General features: G+C 34.4%; 1 protein-coding gene across 1 annotated transcript; it reads left to right on the forward strand.

The window, feature by feature from the left end:
• On the forward strand, window positions 1-11,827 carry LOC115623321 (esterase B1). The gene is made up of 4 exons (XM_030517583.1): window positions 1-651; window positions 7,310-7,622; window positions 8,626-9,510; window positions 10,580-11,827. Exons 1-4 carry the CDS (start codon window positions 605-607, stop codon window positions 11,069-11,071), a joined length of 1,737 nt encoding a protein of 578 aa, XP_030373443.1. The 5' UTR covers window positions 1-604; the 3' UTR covers window positions 11,072-11,827.
• The last annotated feature ends 9,354 nt before the right edge of the window (window positions 11,828-21,181 follow it).

Below are 21,181 nucleotides of genomic sequence, written 5' to 3' on the forward strand. Positions count from 1 at the left end.
TATAGCGCTACAAAAGCTTAAGCACAAGTCCGGCGACACGCGCAGCTCGAGGCTTTAATAATTTAAATTAAGTAATTCCCACAGATACGATCAAGTGTGGCAGCAACGGCAACAAGTGTGTGCCTCTACAATCCCCACTGAAAGTTGCCCCCAAAAAGTGGAAACACAAATAAATATCGCAAATCAAAATGCTGCAATAATTGAAAGAGGCGCCCAAATAAACAAACCAAAAAAAATTGCAATAATAAAAGAAAAGTTTTGTTTTCGCAAAAAAGCCAACAGTGCATGAAAAAGTCAAAACTTGCTACCAAAAAGAAAGAGAAGAAAGTTAAAAAAAAAATTACAACGCGTTCGCGTTACGCATACGCCGCGTGCGCCCGACATTTTTATAGATTTTCTGCATCGCGTGCCTTTCTACCTTACATTTGCGTGTCCTTTTTCGCAACGATTTTTACATGGGACTTTGAACAGCCCGCGAAACAATACGTGTGTGGGAATATTAATTGACCTTTTTTTATTTTAAATATCACATATTTTTTAACAAGCTTGTGGGTGGTTGTGTCTCGCCGTTTAGTGTTGGTTTTATTTGCAAACAGCAGCCAGCATGTCATTTGATATTGCCATTGCCGATCAGATGCGCATAGCGCTCAAGTAAGTTCCTATTAATATTTAGAGTAACATTTCTTTCATATATATTTAATCTTTCCAACCATACATTGCTGTAAAAGTCCATAAAATGTTGCCTGTGAACAAGCAACAGGCTTATCAAGTTTTTTTTTATTGAGTTTATTGTGTCTGGCCTAAAAATATTAAAAACAGAAACAAGTATTTGAAAAAATTAACAATTAGAAATCTAGAGAAGAACTTTGGCAAAAAGAAATCAAGTAAGTGCAAAAAAAAAACTGGATAAAACAACACAACTGGAATCTGATCAGTTGCATTAAAATATATTCAGATATGCCAGTTTTTTTAACATTTAAGGTCGTTTTTTTTTTACAAATATAGCACTGAAAAGAAATTTTTCGGACTATTCAAAAATGTTTTGGATTCTAGCTAATTTCTTTTGTATTTCTACAATTGTTATTTAATTATATTGCAAAGAAATAGAGAAAATGTATCAAAAAGTATATTCTTTTAAAGTTTTTTAAAGTTTGTTTTGCTTTTAACACCATGGATAGGGTTTAAAGTCGAATTTTCAGCTTATAAAATTATATATATTTTAATTAAATTTTATGGGTTTCATTGCTTTAAGCTAAATTTCTTCATCTTTTTAAAAACTTTTGCTCTAGAAAATATTAAAATAAATCTTTTAACGTTGCCGAACATGTATATTTTAAATGTTTGTATATAAAATATTTTCAAGAATCTGGTAAGATGAGTTTCCAATTAATTTAAATGCTGATGAGCTTTTCATTTTATGTCTTTTAATATCTATTTGTAAACTTTTACGGATGTGTCACATATATGTATCTCCAAGAACCAAACAAATACACTTTACTGCTCTGATTTGTTGCCCAATTTGAAAACGTTGGACACCTTTCTTCAAAATTAGTTTCAAAAGCCTAAGAAACTTGTGTTTTTAGAAGTTTGTAGCATCTTTTTCTCGTATTTAAAGCTCAAAAATGAATGGAATTTTGTTAGCCCTTTGAAGAACAAGTATTCCAGAAGTATGCCAAGTTATGTAATTTGCCTTTACATTCATCCATCCATCCAACTTGCAAATTGCATCGGCAAGATGCGAGAATCTATCAATCGATTGAACTGATTGACATTTGTTTGAGAAATTGTATAGAATCAGTCTAGTGAGCAATCGATAGTTCAAGTGCTTGTTGAACTTGTGTGCCAGCTGCGAGCAAATGCAACTGTAATGACTACTAGTAGTTCTAATGGCTTTGAGAGACCTGCCTTATCAGTGCCTTAAAACTTTATGACGTGGCTGCCTTCTACAAATACTCGTATGTATGTAGGCTCACAAATGTTGCGTCACTTATCAACTGTGATGATGGGCTTCAAAGAACGAATCCGGTTCATTGGTTCATCAGGCTTGGCCTATGCTTATTATTAGCTCTACCATTGAGATAAGTTTGTTTTCTATTTTTGTGAGTCCAAGCAACAAACACACACTTCAATTGCATCCGCATTGCAGTCCCCTCCTGAGCTGTCAATTAAAAGTTTACGCCTCAGCGCCACAAATGAAGCCGCCATGTCTGCCAGAGTGCTGACATTGGCACCTCAATCAGAGTGCAATAAACAGTGGTAAAGTCACTCGTGAAACTCTTAATAGCGGTGCTAATAGAGGCTGGTCGAACAATACGCCATAATCATCGGGTCATCCGTCCTAATTATAAGTAAAATATTCACAAATTTTCTGCACTTTGTACTCTGACTCGAAATTTCGAGCATGTCTAACAACGAAAAATTATGTATTTCATTTATTCGACCTGCTGATAACAGCGACTTGGCTTGTGTGACTAAATGTTATTTATTTGATAATTATAAAGAGTATTAACGAATCAATATGAAGCATGTCGATAAGATAACTAAACCAGGAGCCGATTATACGATATGTCTAGTTCGATCTTGTTGCGCTTTGCTTTCAAGTGCGTCAGTTGTTTTATTGCTTGTAATAAAAATCATGTGGCCTTAATTAACATATTTAGGCATTTCGTAATCGATGGTAACTATGGACGATATATGGCTCTACACAGCCAATAAAACAATATCTGCCATGTGCGCCAAACATGAAATCTTAAAAATCAATGTTTATCACAAACCACCTAAACATAAGTAAATAAATACGATATGTTGAAGGTATAGTGCGATAAAAGCACGTGCTGCGTCCAATTCTTTAAGCAATTTTCTCAAATGTCAAGGCAGCAAAATATTCTTTGAATGAGTACAGTAGTAATTGCTTAGGACAGACTTTTATAAATTCTTTAAATTAAAAATATTCAACCTCTTTCAACAATTATGAGAGCTAATTAAATTAAAATTTAGGTGCCTGCTATTTCTTATTTAAGATTTTTTCTGGGTTGGACACCTATTAATATTTATGAGAACTTTTCACGCTTCTTGGATCGAACCCAGAGAACCTATTCTGAAACAAACTCATATAATGTGAAAAATGTGTAATTAGAGAAAACTTTACATATGAGCTGAAAAATGTTTAAAAAAAGTACTAGCAATTCATTTTAATAATTTGAGGTGGACAGTAGAATTTCTTTATAAATATTTATAGAAAACATTAGAGTAATTCATAGCTAGACGGATTGTTGGATTTATTATTAGTTATCCAATTTGAAAATGTTATTCTTGATAACAGATTCCTATTTGGTTTTTTTTTGTTATATTAAGGAACTGACAGACTGTATTACAAGAAAACACATTTATGAAACACACAAGTAGATTGTAATGCCTAAGAATAAAAATCATCAATAATAATCAAGAATTTAATGTAAACTAATAGAAAATGTACCGACGCAATAAACCAAATATTCCTTAATGCAAAATAAACAACTAAATTCCAATATCGATTCCACATCGAACAGGAAATAATTCAAAATAGAGTTCAGCCAATGTTTTTGAAGATAATCTTACAAAAGGAAATACAAATTTCTATTTAAAGTTCCGATTTATATAAAATATATAGTCATTCATCAGAAAGCATTTGGAAAAGACAAAAAGAAGATAATACAATAGCTAAAAGAATAAAGTAGCTTTTCGAATCAACAATTAGCCCAGTTCCACTGTAGCTGCAAAAAAATGTGCATGGCTGGCATTTAGAAGGTAATGCCAAATCGGCTCGCATTCAAGAAATGCTTAACTAACAAACCTTCCACTAAGTGGCTAGCACGTTCAACTTAAGCGAAGCAGCGGATTTGGCCATTATCATAGGTATATATTTACAAGTACGTCAAACATATATAAGCTTGTATGTTTTTTTCGCTGAAACGAATAAAGTACATACGTGTATATGGCCAGCATTAAATACCAAACGAGAGGCTAAAGTACTCTGTGAAATATAATCAAACCGAAAGATTTAATTGTCTTACGGACTTGATCTTTTTCTACAGACATTTAAATGTCGTTAAGAGAATACTTTTTAATATGAAAGAACCGACTCATGTGGAATTGCAAAAATATTTGTACTACAGCGAACAGATGCAAATATTACAAGGCTTTTAAATACCGTAGGTGCTAAAGTGTTTTCACCTTTGCAGTCAAAAAACTCGTCAATTTCTGTTCAACTCTGACTCTTTTAATGAGTACTCAAGTACATTACAAATTAGCATAGCACGTTAAAATATTTATCGGACTTAGCGTGAACAATTTTAGTGTGCAAGTAAGTAGCCGGTGCTCTTTCTGGTTTTTTGTTCCGGCTTTGCGGACAAACCTGCGGTTTCTCAGTACACATAACAAGCCGAGCTCGGCTATTTAATATCCACACTGACATTTAATAGCTGCCCTCACGACACTCTCTGAGTCCAACCAATTGCACACATCATGCTTAATTTTTATGACGTCTGCAAATGTACGAGCGAGTATTTAATAAACGTATTTAAATTGAGTTATATAGCCAATTAAAAAGTGAGATATAGGGTCTATGTGCAGCAGCCAAGTTTTGAACACTGGACAGCATTTGTCATCGTTCAGAAATGTGAAATAGTTCTAATAAGTTTTGAGACGCTTTTTTTTAAAAACTTCATAGGTTTCTGAATTTTTTCTGTTCAAAAGAAATAATTATACCTTAGCCAAAGCATGAAAATATGGATTGCTAAACCTTAAAGTAAATAGTCTTTGAATTGATGATAAAACTAATCTAAATTTTTCATATAACAAACAATCTGAATTCGAAAGTTGAAAGTTTCTAATTGGTAACACATTTTATTGGGAATAGGTTGTCTAATTTAAAAGCAATCGTTAAATAGTTTTCACATTTTTATTTTTCTTTATACTTATTTTTATGTGAACCGCTTGCTTAGTGGTTGATTTTATGTCTATTTTAACGGTGAATTATTTCTGCTTTTCATGACTGATTTTATATCTGTATTAACGTTGATTTAACGTTGATTTATCAGCGACAAACATTTATGCAATACAATAAATTGATAATTCAAAAACTTGTTAATGGAAGTGATTGACGTGAATTTGTTAAATCTTTAAGCAATGCAGTTTTGTGGGCAGCAGCGGCCACTTAACCCCATAGGTCTTAAGCAAGTTTTTGGGTTTTGGGTAGGATTTTTGGTTTCGAGAAAAAACAACAATGTGAATCAGTTGGAAACATTTAAAAGGTTGTTATCAAGACCAGACGTTGAGAGGAAATCTTACAAAATATCCAACTAAAACTTTATTGCTTAGAATAAGAATAATTATTCAATGGGTATCAGAATAAGAATACATCAAAAAGTAGTTCAACACAATAGCAAACACTATCTGTTAAGAAATCTATATCCGTAAAACACTAAATGTGTTTCTAATATATTGTAAAGTGTTTAAATTGAAATAATTTTCAACCTGAAAAACTAGACCTTATTGAATTACACTTAAAAACTATATCGATTTTGCTGCACAGTGTAATTGCTCGCTAATTGTAATGCATGTTGTGGAAATTCTATTTTCGTTTCACTGCAGTTGCCGCCTAGGGCATAACCTTGACCTTGCAAAAGGTACATACATACATACTATATACTCGTTGAAGCAATTCAAACTTTAATTAGCACCCGATATCTATAATTCACACATTGCCGTCTACAAACATCCATGGAAATAACCTATATAGCCGGTCTAAGGTTGCACAAATAAAGAAAAAAACGAAGAAGTACGAGTTGCCGCAGCTGCTAATTAATTGCTGTCTTGCTGACTTGTTTCGCTAAGTATTCTGCATGATTTATGACTATATGCGATAAACAAAAGACGTCTGAACTTTTTGCCAAACGCGTGCGTATTTAAAAAATTTACTACCCAAATGTTTGCCGATCTGCTGGCGATCAGCTCACTCGTCATTATGCGTGCACGTTCCTCATGGGCAACGCACTTGAAATTTTAAGTGTGATTTCTGTTTAACTCGAACGCCCTGCCCTCCGCTGCACCCATAACAATTTTCAGATCGGACTTATGCCAATCGAATAACATATGTCTCGAATATTGGAGATAACTTTTGAATTTCGGTTCAAATTTTTGCTTTAAAGTATGGTTTGTAATAATTGGGGAGGATTCAAATACATTATTTGCTATTCTTATTTTAAAAAAAATATTAATTGAAATTTTTAGTAATGGTACAAAAAATATATAGAATTTTATAATTTCCTGAAATAAATTGCCTTTATTTTTATTGTGAAGTGCTCTCAAAATCTGATTATAAAGTATGGTTTGTAATAATTGGAGAGGATTCATATACATTCGTTTGCTATTCTTAATTGAATAAGTTTTTTCTGGTAATAATACAAAAAAATCGTATTTTAAAAGTTCTTGGAATAATTTTCATTTATTTTTATTGTGAAGTGCTCTCAAAATCTGATATAAAGTATATTTTGAAATGTGATGCTGCAATCGGTGAACAATGAATAAGATAACGGAGGTTCGAAGAGATTTTACAATAAAAACTTATATTATTTTTTATTTAACTTTATATTACAAATATCCGTATTATCCTTATTATTATTTGTTGAAAAACAAAAAATTGTTCTTACTTTGATCTAAAAAGAAAAGCTGCCAGTTGCACATTTAGTTTCCTATTAAACTTGCCAACAAATGCTAAAGATTTGAGATATATAGTACACCTAATTTTTTTTTACACGGTAGATGGGTTCCAGAAAAAGTAGTGTAAAAAAAACCGTGTAAAAAAAGACGATGAACATATGTTATTTTGAATCATGTTTAATGGAATAAAGTCGTGCAACCATATATAACATTTTTAATTTTCAAACCGTGTGAAAACAGAATTAGGTGTATATGCACCTCATTTCCTGACAGTATAGGGTATTGATAAGTGTATATGGAGTTTTCCAGACAACTGACGTTTCACTCTCGATCACTGCTCACACTAATTTAATTGTTTAACTTGCTGTTTCTGTTTACGCGCCCGCCATGAAAATGAGCAAATAAATTGAACAAGGCGTCGATCATTTGTTTGTAAACAAATGGAGCGTTGCTTTGTATTTCCATATACTCGAATGTAATTCTTTTTGAATACATGTGTGTGCCAAGTTTGTCATCTAATAGGGCCACTGAGTAATTCCACACTGGGAATACGGCTGGCTGTTCACACAATTACTCACCGCACTTAATACTCGTATAATTGTATTTGCAGTTACGTGAAGTTTAAAACAAAGCAGCAGCGGCTGCGTAGCAACGATAAGGTCATTGCGGACACCATCTGTGGCAAGGTGAAGGGTGTCAAGTGGCAATCGATCTATGGCAACAATTACTACAGCTTTGAGGGCATACCCTTTGCCAAGCCGCCGGTGGGTGAGCTGCGGTTCAAGGCGCCCGTCGAGCCGGACCACTGGACAGATGTGAAGCGATGCACGCGGGAGCGCTCCAAGCCCTGCCAGGTGAACATTGTGCTGCGGCAGGTGCAGGGCAGTGAGGATTGCCTATATCTGAATGTTTATACAAGAGAGGTGAGTAGATTATAACACTTCAAAAAAAGTCTCTGAGAACAGCAAACTAAAGTACGAGGAGGTGTTTCCTTAAATCTATGCAAATAATTGACTTATTTAAGAGACGTTACACATTTTCAGTTTCAGTATATTATATTTTTTTTGTAATATGTACAAAGTTCCGCAACTAAACACCCTTCAAAATAACCCCTAACTGATAAATTCTTAGTGAACGATATGAGTTGCATTTCTTCGTCTGCTTTTTTGTAAACATTTCTGAAGTTAAATCTTTCTTATATTCTCCAACAAGGGAACTTCTTGTCAGATGAACTTTTTTTAATTTGTTTTAAGAATAGGATTTAGAATACTCTTTAAAACACTTCAATACTTTATAACTTGATTCGAATTTGTTGTTCAATTTTCCACTTATCGTAGCTTTATCTGTTTTCCCACAATTTTAAGACCAATTTGTCTAATTTTGTTTATAAACAAATTGTAAAAATAATCTGTACGATCAATCAGAAGGTCTGAACGCTCTTAGTTTTTGGTGTAGTGGATAGCACATTTTTGAAGGAAATTATCGCTTCATTGGCTGACAAAGCTTTATTAATTCCTATATTATATATTCCTTTATTATTCCACAGTGCTATCAATTGTTTCAATTATAAAGTTAGCTATGTTGCAGCATATTCTCCCAGAGTCCAATCCAAATAGAACATATATGCTGCATAGAAATAGAATTTGAAGCTATAATTTTGTCGTAGCATTAAAATAATATTTTTTAATATTTCCTAGAAGAGAGTCACCTGCTTGTGTGATGATATATGCTCATGATTAAGTTCTTTTCAAATAAGAATTATTTCCGTAAGCAGTCGTGGGTGAAAGCCCACTTTATTGATTCAAACAACGAGTTATAAACGTGTTCGAATCAGGACTGCCAGAAACAACAATGAGTCTGCAATTTCTTTAAAATACTATACTTAATTACCTCTAACCATACACTACCTAATTACTCGTATTTCAGTTACATCCACAAAAGCCGTTGCCCGTTCTGGTCTGGATTTATGGTGGCGGCTTTCAAATGGGCGAGGCCTCGCGTGATCTCTACAGTCCCGACTATATTATGATGGAGCATGTCGTGCTGGTTTCCATTTCATATCGGCTGGGTGCTCTGGGCTTTCTTTCGCTTGATGATGAGGAGCTCGATGTGCCCGGCAATGCCGGTCTCAAGGATCAAGTAATGGCTCTGCGTTGGGTTAAGCGTAATTGCCATTTCTTTGGTGGTGATCCGGATAACATAACTGTTTTCGGTGAGAGTGCTGGTGGAGCTTCCACACACTACATGATGCTCACGGAGCAGACGCGGAATCTCTTTCACAAGGCCTGCATAATGTCTGGAAGTGCGTTGACTCCTTGGTCCTTGACGCCACGACACAATTGGGCCTATCGCTTGGCCCAGGCCACGGGCTACGATGGCGACTGCAATGACGCCCTGATATTGGCGCACTTGAGGAAGTGTAAGGCCAGCACAATGCTGCGCGTGGCCGAGGATATTATCACGTTGGAGGAGCGACATCAGCGCAAGGTTATGTTCAGTTTTGGGCCCACCCTCGAGCCTTACGAGTCCGCTCATTGCGTCATACCACGGCATCCGCTGGAGATGATGCGCAACTGCTGGGGCAATGAAATTCCCCTTGTCGTGGGTGGCAACTCGTTTGAGGGTCTGCTCATGTTTCCCGAAGTGCGCAAGTGGCCGGAATTGTTAAATCAACTCGGTGATTGCGAGTATCTGGCACCCGAGGATGCTGGTCTGAATGAGGAGCAGCGACGGGCCTATGGCAAGCAGCTACGCGAGACATATTTTGGAGATAAGCAGCCCAGTCGCAAAACCATACTGGAGTACAGTGATGTGAGTATTGAAGAGCACAGTGGGGCTAAACAAAGAAAATGTGAAATTAGGGAACATAAAAAGGGAATAAAAAAAACTTGGAATAGAAAAATCAACCAAACCAACATATATATATATAAGTTAAAGTATCCCAATATAAAAGGTAGACATACGTATAGATTAAAGGCAACAAAATCGGTATAATTCTAAATAAGTACATGGACAGAGATTATATTTCTGTATTTTCCCAAAAAAAAAGTGCAAACCGCAGCAAATTTGACGAATTGACGAAGCTACATGTGTACCTAAAATTCATCTCCTTCAAAAAGGCGTAATATTATGGTTTATATACTTTGGAATTTAATTATAAGCCTTTTGGTTAATCACGGATAATAGACTGTACTGACATGACGTAGCTAAATATACTTTATTTTGTGTACAAATCAGTACCTTAGTATTTTAATAAATATTCTTAGCAGTGAAAATATCTTAAAGCATTGCCCTCGCTAATTTGTCCTTTGGAATATTTGAACAAATATGGAATCCAAATAAGTGTGTAACAGTTCATCTAATTGTGGGTTTACTTACTCCAGGTAGTGCCAGCTTAGCTACAGTTTATTGCAGAAAATGTAATGTAATGTAGTATAAGAGCGTTTATTACTAACAAATATAAATCTTGCTACCGATTTTACCACCAGCATATAAAAAAGGCGCTGAAATGTTTACAGAAACAACTGCTTTAGTATTATAAATTGAAAAGCACTTATTCTTCAACTGCTTATCAAAGACTTCTTATAACAAATATTCAATTGTTTGATGATGAAATGTTGTACATAAATTCCATTAAAAATTTAAAAATTTACCTTTTCAGTGAAGGTAATTAAAATTTATTAAAGTTTAATATTTATTAAAAAGAAATCGCCTGACTGTTAAAGTGGACTTTCAGCAACAAAGACTATAAATAGAAATATAACCTTAGCATTGGGCTGATTTATGTTGCTAGTAGCAGGGAATATTAAAGTCTTAAGATATTATGTTCTTTCTGCATTGAAGTTATTTTCATAATTTCTTTATCTCTCATTCCCGACAGGTTTTCTCCTACAAATATTTCTGGCACGGCATTCAACGCACACTCCTCTCACGAGTGCATTATGCGAGCAATGCGCCCACCTATTTGTACCGGTTCGACTTCGACTCCAAGCACTTTAACATGATGCGAATAATCACGTGTGGTCGGAAGGTGCGAGGAACCTGTCACGCCGATGACTTGTCCTATTTGTTCTACAATGCGGCAGCCAAAAAACTGAAGCGTCGCACTGCGGAATTCAAGACAATTAGGCGCTTGGTGTCGATGGTGGTGCAGTTCGCCACTTGTGGAGATCCGAATATTCCGTTGGACGGAACGCACGAGGAGCAACAGGCTGAGCATCCGGAGCAGCAGCGTTGGTTGCCCGTCAGGCGCAATGATGCGGTCTTCAAATGCCTGAATATATCACATGAGGTGCAGGTGATTGATTTGCCCGAAGCTGACAAGCTGAAATTGTGGGATAGTATGTACGCGGACAAGAGCCTGCTCTTCTAAGCGGCGTATGCGCAATGTCAGTGTCGGTATAAATCCATCGCCAGTCATGACAAGTGATGCCTTTGGGCCATTTCAAATGTTGCCTGGTTTTTCGGCAGCGTCTGCCTGTTTGCTTAACATTGTTATTGTTTGTAGCCATAGCTCTAAGTACCGTTTGCCCTAAACTGGCCTTCGCAAATCTGTTTTTGTAAACATCAAATGTCTACATCTTAGTAACTAAGAGGCCGGATATAAAAACTCGTATACAAATAGAAATATATTTGCGCTCATGGCCATTTAGTTGGTGAGCTTGAAATTGAAAAGAAGAATATGTTGAACACATAGCAGCGGAAGAGCAATTGTTAAATGAAAATATGAATTCTAGCCAAATTTGAAAGACATCAGTTGAAATGAAAAGAAATCGCAATCAAAGTTATGTCTGCAATGAAATTGTTTAGATATAATAAAGGCCAGCAAATTTTTCCTAAGTAAGTTTAGCCATGGTTTTAGTTATGCTCTCTTAAAACATTTAATTAGTTAATACATATAAATAATAACAAATATTATTGGATTAAGTTTTAAGCACACGACCGATACATATCTCTAGAACGGTGTCCAGATATTTTCAAAAATTATTATAGAACCCTTTTGGAAATGTGAAGTGCAATATTTTTCTTAATACGTATACATAACCTTTTGCTTACATGTGTATATTTATTAATTACAGTTTATTAAAAATAAACAAAGTGATTTTTACAAAATGTAATACAAATTTCAGAAGACAGTCTACATTTATTTTATTTCTATTTATTTATCTTAAATGACCGCAACTATAGCCTACTACTAGTAACTTCTCTTTTATTGGAATAATTTGTTAATTTTTTATCAGCGGTGGTCCTCATTTGCGATGTAAAACTATCAGATATAGCTACAGCATTGTTTGATACAAAAACTATTTTAAAATCACTTCGTTTCTTTGATAGATACAAACATATGTATATGATATAGTCAAGGCAGACGCTGGGCTGCAAAGTTTCTTCACAATAGCTGTAGAAATGTGGGAGGACTAGTGCTTGAAACAAATGCTTCGCTATTTGGTTGTTTATTAACGATGACTTGGCTTAGTAATTGATTAGTAATTGATTTGGCTTCACATTTATGCGACCGCTATATTTCGATTTACATATGTACATTCATATTTCTGCCTTCACTTAAAAAAGTAGACCACAGCTTTAATGATTGGCGCAATCAGATGACAACAAGTAGACAGAAATTGGCTGAGTTCATGACAAGCTTGTGTGCTTTTAAATGAGACGGTGGATGACATAAATTTGTCTGGGAAGCCACTACACATATACACATACATATAAGCGCATAAATATACCTAAGCTCACGCACAAAATACATACATACAAGTATATAAGCAATATACATTTAATATATATGTACAAGTATGTATGTATGCTTCAAATCAACTCGAAGCCCTCAACCAAGCGCTCCCGTAAAGTATGCAACACGTTCTGATATTAAAAATACTTTAATGCTCACACACAGCTACGAAAATATCAACACCTGCACACACAAATATACACACATGCACACACATATGTGAGCTGTCAAGCGACAGCAAAAGCTTAAGCGCAGCTGCAAACTGCCACACACGCACACACACACACACTGTCGCAAAGTCGTATCAAATTTATGCCGGGTCGTCAGCAGTACCCAGGGCACAACAAAAGCTACTGATTTTATATACATACGAGTATATGTAATACATATACATATGTGTGTTTGTGTATATAGTTTTTTCTATGTCATAACATCAAAGGCACCCGGCGTGCTTATGTGTGTGTCGGTGCTTTTCCAGGCTAAAATATAACACCCCCCATTAATTGTAATTAAAAACTTACACGTGCTTCACATTACTGAGCTTTCTGAGTGCTCTGGGTCTTACAGTGACCTTCAATACATAGTAAGTATGCAAGGGCTGGTTTATTTTTTGTTTGACATTTTGCAATTTATTTCATTATTGTAACGAGTATGTAACGAGTTAAATGTGTGTGCTGCGTAAAGTGTTTGAAAATTAAGTTATTAATCATAACAGCAGACTCATGCTCATTCCAGTTGGGTATGAGTAGAAGCTGTGATTTGATTTTATTTTCTTGCATCTCTTAGGAGCACTTTCAAAAGCTTTATGGACATTTTCCGCTTGAGCGTAAAAGTATGCTATAGTTTTTCATTTTAATTTGTGTGCACGACAGTCCGTTGTTTAAGGAAATTTTTGTAACAACATATGAGAAAAGAATCTCTGTCTAGTTGGTCGAATTGGCTGAAAAACTAAGTAACTATTTCGTGCAAATCATTTATGTTTGTACAATAAACAATTTGCTTAGCTGCGGCAAGATAGCTGCCTTTTGCTTTTGGCTGCATTAAGAGCCATTTTCTATGATCATTTACATATCTATGAAACATTTATTTACAAATTAGGTAGTCCCTTTATATTCAGTTAGAATGGCAATATGTACATATATATTTTTGTACTACCCTTCATGGCTTTGAAAGTGGCTTTTGTCATTCAGAAAATACATACATAATAAAATGTTAAATTATAAAAATGGGGGTGAAAGAAAGCGCGTAATTGGTTTAACAATTAGAAAAGGTTAAAAATATTGCAGCTGTAACTGACAAAGTTCACAAAAGTGAGTTATGCGCTAGGACCAATAGTAACAGATCAACAACTAACCTTATTATTATTTAAAAGTAAGCCGAAAACCAATTAGTAGCTGCAGCAGCGCGAAAGTGCTTACGAAAAGGTGAACACAATCGAGCGGGAAAACTTTGCCAAAAAATAATCCTTCATCTTCATGGTGAAATGAAAAAGGAAAATATCAAAATATTGTTCTTCATTGAACACACTTATGTAGAAGACTGTGGAAGAAAATATTAAATTGTTTAAAATTGATTCAGTTAAAGTGATGTTAGCTGCCTTTTTAGGATAGTTGCCGCAAAAGTTTGTGCAAAGTATTGGAGGCTTTGGAATAGTAATTAATTACTGGTAAATAAGCTTGCATGTAATTCGCATAAAGTAGACGATGAATGCAGAATCGTTTACACCTTCAAGCTGAGATTCAATGATTATAGAAGATTCTTTACATACAACTTTCAAAGTTCGATTATAAAAAGTTCTATAGCATGATAAAAAAAAGAAAATACTAACTTCGATTTGTAACTTTTATCTAGTCTGCTGATAGCGACATTTTCGTGCTCTGGTTGAAAGAATAAATCGATATTTGGTAAACAACATTAAATATGTTATCAACACTTTAGTTAGCAAACGAGAAGCGAAGTACAGCTTCAAATAAAAATCTTACCACACATCAATATCGCAGAATAAAGGGATTTCCATATTTTAAAATGTATTCCAATTTAAAGTCTTGCAGGTGGAGGCGCGCACCTGCCAGACAGTCCAAAAGCCAATGGACGACCCATATACGAGTATACTATGTACATACATAGTGTGTGTTAGTTCAAGGAAACCTTTTGAATTTTTAAAATCACAGACAATTGTTTGCTGTCACGTGCAGTGGCCTGGAACTGGTAGGTGGTCAACAAAGGATTCCAAGAGGAACGCATGTTATCCGTGTGCAATAATCAAGTCACGAAATGCCAAAGAAAAGTCACGCGAGATTGTTGAACTGCCGGAAAATTATGATTGCTGAGGTCTGGGCGCGACTGGCGCTTCGGTTGACGTGTGCGTTCGTTTTAGTTTTCCTTTGAAAAATTCATGAGGCAATTGTTGCGCATGAAGTGATTTTGCTGCGGGGGCTTCAATTTTGTTTTTCAAGCAATGTTCAAGGTGTGCGCAAATCAGCTGTTTCTATAGAATTTTTCTTGTCTACACTCTACTCAATTATGTTTAAGAATTGGTTGGGAATGTAATTTAAATATTGAAATAATATTACTTGAATTATATGTAATAGTCCTGCATATCTGAAGGATAATATTATACATTTTTTGGACTGATTGTTTTCCAAAAATTCACTTAACAGAATATCGTACCAATACTCTATATAAATATAATTTCCAGCAAACTCTCAAGCAAAATACTCAACGCAAAGAATCAGAAATCTTACGCCAGAAATCTTACGCCACAAATTTAAAAATGTTAATAATATATGTTTTTTTGCATAAAATCCTGCTAAAGTTCTGAATTGAATATATTAAAGTATGCTGAAGCCAAGTTCTTAAGCCACATAGTTTTAGAAATACTAATGAAATATTTTTCTTCAAAATATATAAGAATATTCCCAGCAGACATTTACAACAATAATAATAAAAAACTATAATTGTTGACGACTTTGAATAATAATAAGTTATTCGATTGGGTATATTATGAAAGGTTATTTCTGCGATTTGCGGCATTCTTCAACGTTGAATTCATTTCATCAGTTCGTCTTATTAATTTATCTACCTGTCTGATTTATGGCTTTTCTCCTGCACTTCAAATTGAAATAAGTAAAGAGTAAGAAATGCCTTGCATTGTGTTATATATACATATATGACCTCGTTCGATGGCGAATCAGCAGCCGGTGCCGCTCATAAAAAATTCTGCGATGTGTACAAACAGGGAGCAAAGTTCAAGAGGCGATGTGTGTTGTTCTTTCCAATGAATTTAAAGACAGACACGAAAACCATTTGCTTATTACTAAGCATTCGAGAGTGCGCAAAAATTGCGCTAAAAATAAACACCTTGATAGACAAGAAAAGATAAAATTTTGTTCACAACTACACAATAAACATGGTAGCTATCTGGTGGCAGAATTCTATCAAAAAATTAAATGGCAAACGTCTACTAGTTGAGGACTTATCAGCAACGTGATGAATGCAAAATATTTTCTGTGTCACATATTTTTTCATTAATCAGAATCGTTTAAAATCTAACAATATGTCAACTGTGCTGGCAACAGTAACAGTAAAAGCAACAACCACAGCAACAACAACAATGCCAGCGACAAAGTTAAAGCAACAATTTATATATTTAAATTGATTTAAATGAATTAGAGAGACGCACGAAAAACGTGCAACGACAACGAGCTCACACACCGACTGATGGCGGGCTTTTCTACCCCCTCCACCCTCCACCCCTCACAACCATACCCGTAAGTCACGAGAAATTGGCGCATTACTATAGATATGTATGTCTGTATGTAAGTCTGTATGTGTATCATGCAATAAAGTCAGCGTTGGCCAAGGTCACTGCTACTAGGCACTTACTTATCGAATGGCCTGTGGAATTAGGCAGACGACCAGCGTTAATTACCGCTCATATTCAACTTCATCGACTGGCAATCAAATCTGAATTGATTTGGGCAGCGGTCGCGTGTTTCGAATGAATAGCCCACAAAATGCCTCAGGTTGAAGCTACGAGGCACGTGAGCGGTCAAAAATACACTCACAAGAATAGTTTTCATGCATGCAATTGTGTTATTTATATTTATAATATAGGCTTATATTAGGGCTGCATGCATTTTTGCTTGAAAAATTATATTTATGGTTAGTAATAAATGCGTCAAATTTTAACGACAACTTCTTAGTTTAGGTCCAGCACTGTTCTATGTAGTTACAGTAGAGAAATTGCTTATTGCCAGCCTTGAAGTATAAACTACTTTTCGCAGTGTCTACTTAAAAGTTTTTTGGTGGTTTGAGTTTCTATTGATACCACGCATGATTATTTGAAATTTTACTTTCATTTGAACTTATTACTAATAAATTAATATTTATACTCCATGTAAGATTTGGTGACGAAAGTCTATCGCTTATCATGCCATTAAAATTCTTGAAACTTAATATCAAAGGCCACTTGTGGGATAATAGAAAACCATTTTATTGTTTATCTACAGGAATAGGCTATCATCATAAATACAAACATTATAAAAATTACAAACAACTTCAATAAAATAAATTTCTAATAAAAACCTCTAATCCTGGCCGGCAAGATTCATGCCAGCTATGCTCCAGTTCATAGCCATGTGTGGTCAAAGTTTCTAAGGAAGACAGCTAAAAGGGATATAGAGAGAAAAAGTAAAAAAGTAAAAGCTCAAAAACCAAAAATGCAGCAAAAGTTGTGCATCTTTCTATATAGAAAGAGTGTACAGAATTTCTTGCTATGCTTTGGGAAACTAAAACGCTTAAATGGGTAGAGTATCGAATTAAATTTGTGGAGGACTATTGTCAGCGAGTAAAGATCAACTTTGGGATCTCAGAGAATGAATTGAGGGCAGTTGGAGCATCCTGTAAACGAATACGATAAGGAAGGTCTGTTTGCGATATCTGTCCTTATTTACTATATATAATAAAATAAATATTTCAGTCTGCAGAGAATAACAAAAAAGCAATTAAATTACATAATTTAGTGGAGAAAACCTTTTGAACTTGTTAATAATTACATTCTCTAAAAATATCCTTTTGGCCCTTGCGAAAATGGGACAAGATAGCAGAATTTTTTTACTGACCTCTTTATTTTATTTTGAAATCAGGACAAAACTATGCTCCTAATACTAACAAAAATTTGTTTTTAAACTAAAAAAAATATATTATTTATTATTTATGTAGAAAAGTAATAATACTAAAAACGTTACATAGAAATCACATTTGAAAACAGGGGGGACTTTTAAAAACCTAAAAAAGGCGAAAAACTTGTAGCACCTTTTATAAAAACGTAGTGAATTGTACATGTTTATACAAACGACAATTTTGGTGAGCTTTTACAAATTGAAAAAAAAGGAATAAATGTTGATTTTCTTTAAGAAAAATACTGCTTAGGCAAAGCGAAATGATTCTCATTATAAGTTGACTTTCAAGAAAAAAAAAAACAGAATCTTTTTTCAAGTGTAATCTGAGTAATCTTCCATACGCAATAATTTCATGCCCATAAAACGCAACCAAATCGGCGGACGCAATCGCATTTAAAATCGAACAAGGCGCCAAAGTTGTCGGGCTAATAAAAGCTGAAAAGCACACGGCCGGGAAAGCTTTATGTGGCTGCAAAGTGAAAGTTGCAGGTGCTTTTGCGCCCCAAATGGGTGGAATGGGTGGAATGGATGGGAATGGAATGCAGTGGAATGGAGTGGGGTGGGGTGGGGTGGGGAGGTTATGGAAGATACGAGACTAGAAGGACACTCAGGCAGGGCCAAGTGCTGTGTGCAGCGACTTTAAGGGCGGGTTGTACTCAGCCCATCAGCTGTTCCTTACTTTTATTTTTATTTCTCTTGTTTTGCTCGGTATGTTTACTCGACTGCGAGTTGCTAGCGCGTGCCCTCATATCTCATACAACAATAATAATAACAACAACAAAAACAACAACAACAACATTTGCAACAACATGATTACATGGATGGCTTCATTGTAAGTGGCCGCGTGTGCAATGCTTTGATAAAATTTTATAGTTATGAGCACCATATACATACAAGTATATACAAGTAGGTATGTATGTGTATGTACATACATACATACATACATATACCCATATGAATCGTTGTGTGGGTTACCACTTCTGGGTAATGGGAAGGCCCTTAGGAATTGGCGAATGTTGCCAAAGAAACTAGATTTTTTGAGAAATGCTCTGCGGGTAAATGCCACGAGGTGGGGAACAAGAACGATTTTCAAAATAAAGAGTAATTTATGGTAGCTATGGATAAATCACCGCCACTTACTGAATTTACTGGAATCAGAATTATTTTTTAGGAAAAAATTGTCTGGGGATTCAAAATTATTCATAATAATGAATAGGAAAATAAATAGGAAAATCGCATTTATTCCATACTGGAATTCTGATGAAAAAGGGTACATTACTTGTATTACAAAATAAAGTGTTGTTATGTGTCCATAAAAATAGAATTTTTGAAGAATTGCTTGTCAAATCGGTTGGTTACAACATAATTCTTTTTTTTTTCCATTGCTTTAAGTAATATTGCTTGACAAATTGATTGCTTTGTTTTTTCGATTTTTCATTAGAACGCTACAGAAAATATTTTGAAATAGAATTAAAATTACACGCATCAGAGTAGTTACTGCACTAAGAACACTTGTATTGTATAACTTAAATTTATACGTTTTCTTCAATTAAAATGTTTTCATGATTCATTACTGACCTAGTATGCGCAATTGTTGTATTTTTTATATAATAAACGTTAAAAGCATAATGGATGGGGAATTGCTTTTGACCCTTAAAGCAGTAAAGTCCACAATAAGCACAAACATGGCTCATCCGAATAGCTTAAATGCCTTTATAAAGGTGCTAGAGTAATGGATTTTATTAACTGCTCTGAGTCATACCGTTCATGTTAGAGACATAGACAGTGATGAGGCCGATAAGACTTTATAAAAAAGGGTACGTTGTTCGATAACGTTGGTCGAGCGACTAGACAACTTTTCGATGTTACGAGTAATGCCCATTGTCGCTAATCAGTTGGTATATATGTACATAAATAAAACTATGTATTGATTGCGCGTGGCACAAAAAGTCGCACCCAGACCTACACAAAATGAATTGCACTGTTATGTAATTTATGAGTCATTCTTGTTTCGATTTAAAAATCACAATTATCTTCATGTGGGTGTCGAGTACTGAGTGTGTGATCACATAATTACACATTCTTATCTACAAATTGTTGTACATAAACTCCTTGTCGTCATTGCTCGCAATTACTCACCAAGGTCCAAAAAGGGCAACTGAAAGGAAAGTAGAAAAAGAATTGAGTTAAGTTAAAATGAAAATAGAAGCAATTAAATGTTACAGCAAAGAGTGCTGTTTAAGTTTAAAAACATTTTAATCTTAATATAAATATTATCTGGTAGTGGGATAAAAGTTTCTAATATGTAAGAATTAGATAAAATATATATATGAAAAGAAAAGCATTGAAATGTTTATAAATGAGGTAATTCATCTAAAATAATATATTTTCATATATGGTACACATTTTTTAGAAACACTTAATATTATAGAGAAATGGTTTGCAATATTCATAAAAGGGCTACTTGAAAGATTATATTGAAATTATTATTATTTAGAGATTTATTTGTAAACTTGCAAAATTATTGGCATAATTTGGGAAAGAAACGGATTAAAATCTTGATAATCGAAAAGTTATTAAAAGTTTATTTCGAAAAAAATATTGAAAAGCAAGGCATTTAAATTTAAACAAATGGATTATGAGAATACAAGTTTAAATTGTAAAGATATTCTAGTTCTTAGCAAAAGTATAATTTTGTTTAGAAATCGAACATACTTGTATTGAAAAGAACAAAATTGAAATTTGCATAAATAGAAGTATGTTATAGTATTCTTAATGTTCTTATTGTTAAATATTCTATTTTATAATTATTATTATTGTTAACAAAAGCAGCAGTTTTTTTTAAAGAAAATTAGATATTAAATCAAATTGCTTCAAAATACCTTATTTGGCGTATTTAATAAAACGGTTAAATATAATTCAAAATATAATACTAGCACTTGTATTTGATGAGATTTACAAGAATAGACCATAAGAAGAGTTGCCTTGGATATATGTATGAACATAATGATATCGATTGGCACATTCAGGTTCATGGCGCATTCACAATTATACGAGTATGCATGTACATACATACAAACATAATAATGAAGGTCTGTCCTACCTCCGACTGGCTCTCAGTTATATCCGGAACAATCTAGCAGCTGCGCTTATGGGGTATAAAATGCTGGATATACAAAGGATATGAGATACACAATATATGCATGTATGTGTGTGTATGTATGCATGGCTTCCTTTGGCTTGCAGTCACATTCGGAACAATCTAGCAGCTGCGCTTATAGGATATACAAGTACAATGGTGTGTAAATGGTTTTTAAATAAATAATCTTGTCTATGTTTTCGTTTCTCTATCCTTGAATCTCGAATAACGTGAAAGCTGGGGTCTGCAATTGGGGCAATTGTTTGTTTTCTTTCAATGTGTACTTTTGAGCCTTCCTAGAAGGACTACTAAATAAACAGCTCGAAGCATTTGGGGATTTGTGTTTCCAGACATGTGCGTGAAATTCCTAGAAGGACTATTTGAGCAAAAAAGGAAACTCAGTCAACAAGCAGTGGAGCA

Source organism: Scaptodrosophila lebanonensis, unplaced genomic scaffold (genome assembly GCF_003285725.1).
Source record: "Scaptodrosophila lebanonensis strain 11010-0011.00,11010-0021.00 unplaced genomic scaffold, SlebRS2 tig00000053-arrow-pilon, whole genome shotgun sequence".
Lineage (NCBI taxonomy): Eukaryota > Metazoa > Arthropoda > Insecta > Diptera > Drosophilidae > Scaptodrosophila > Scaptodrosophila lebanonensis.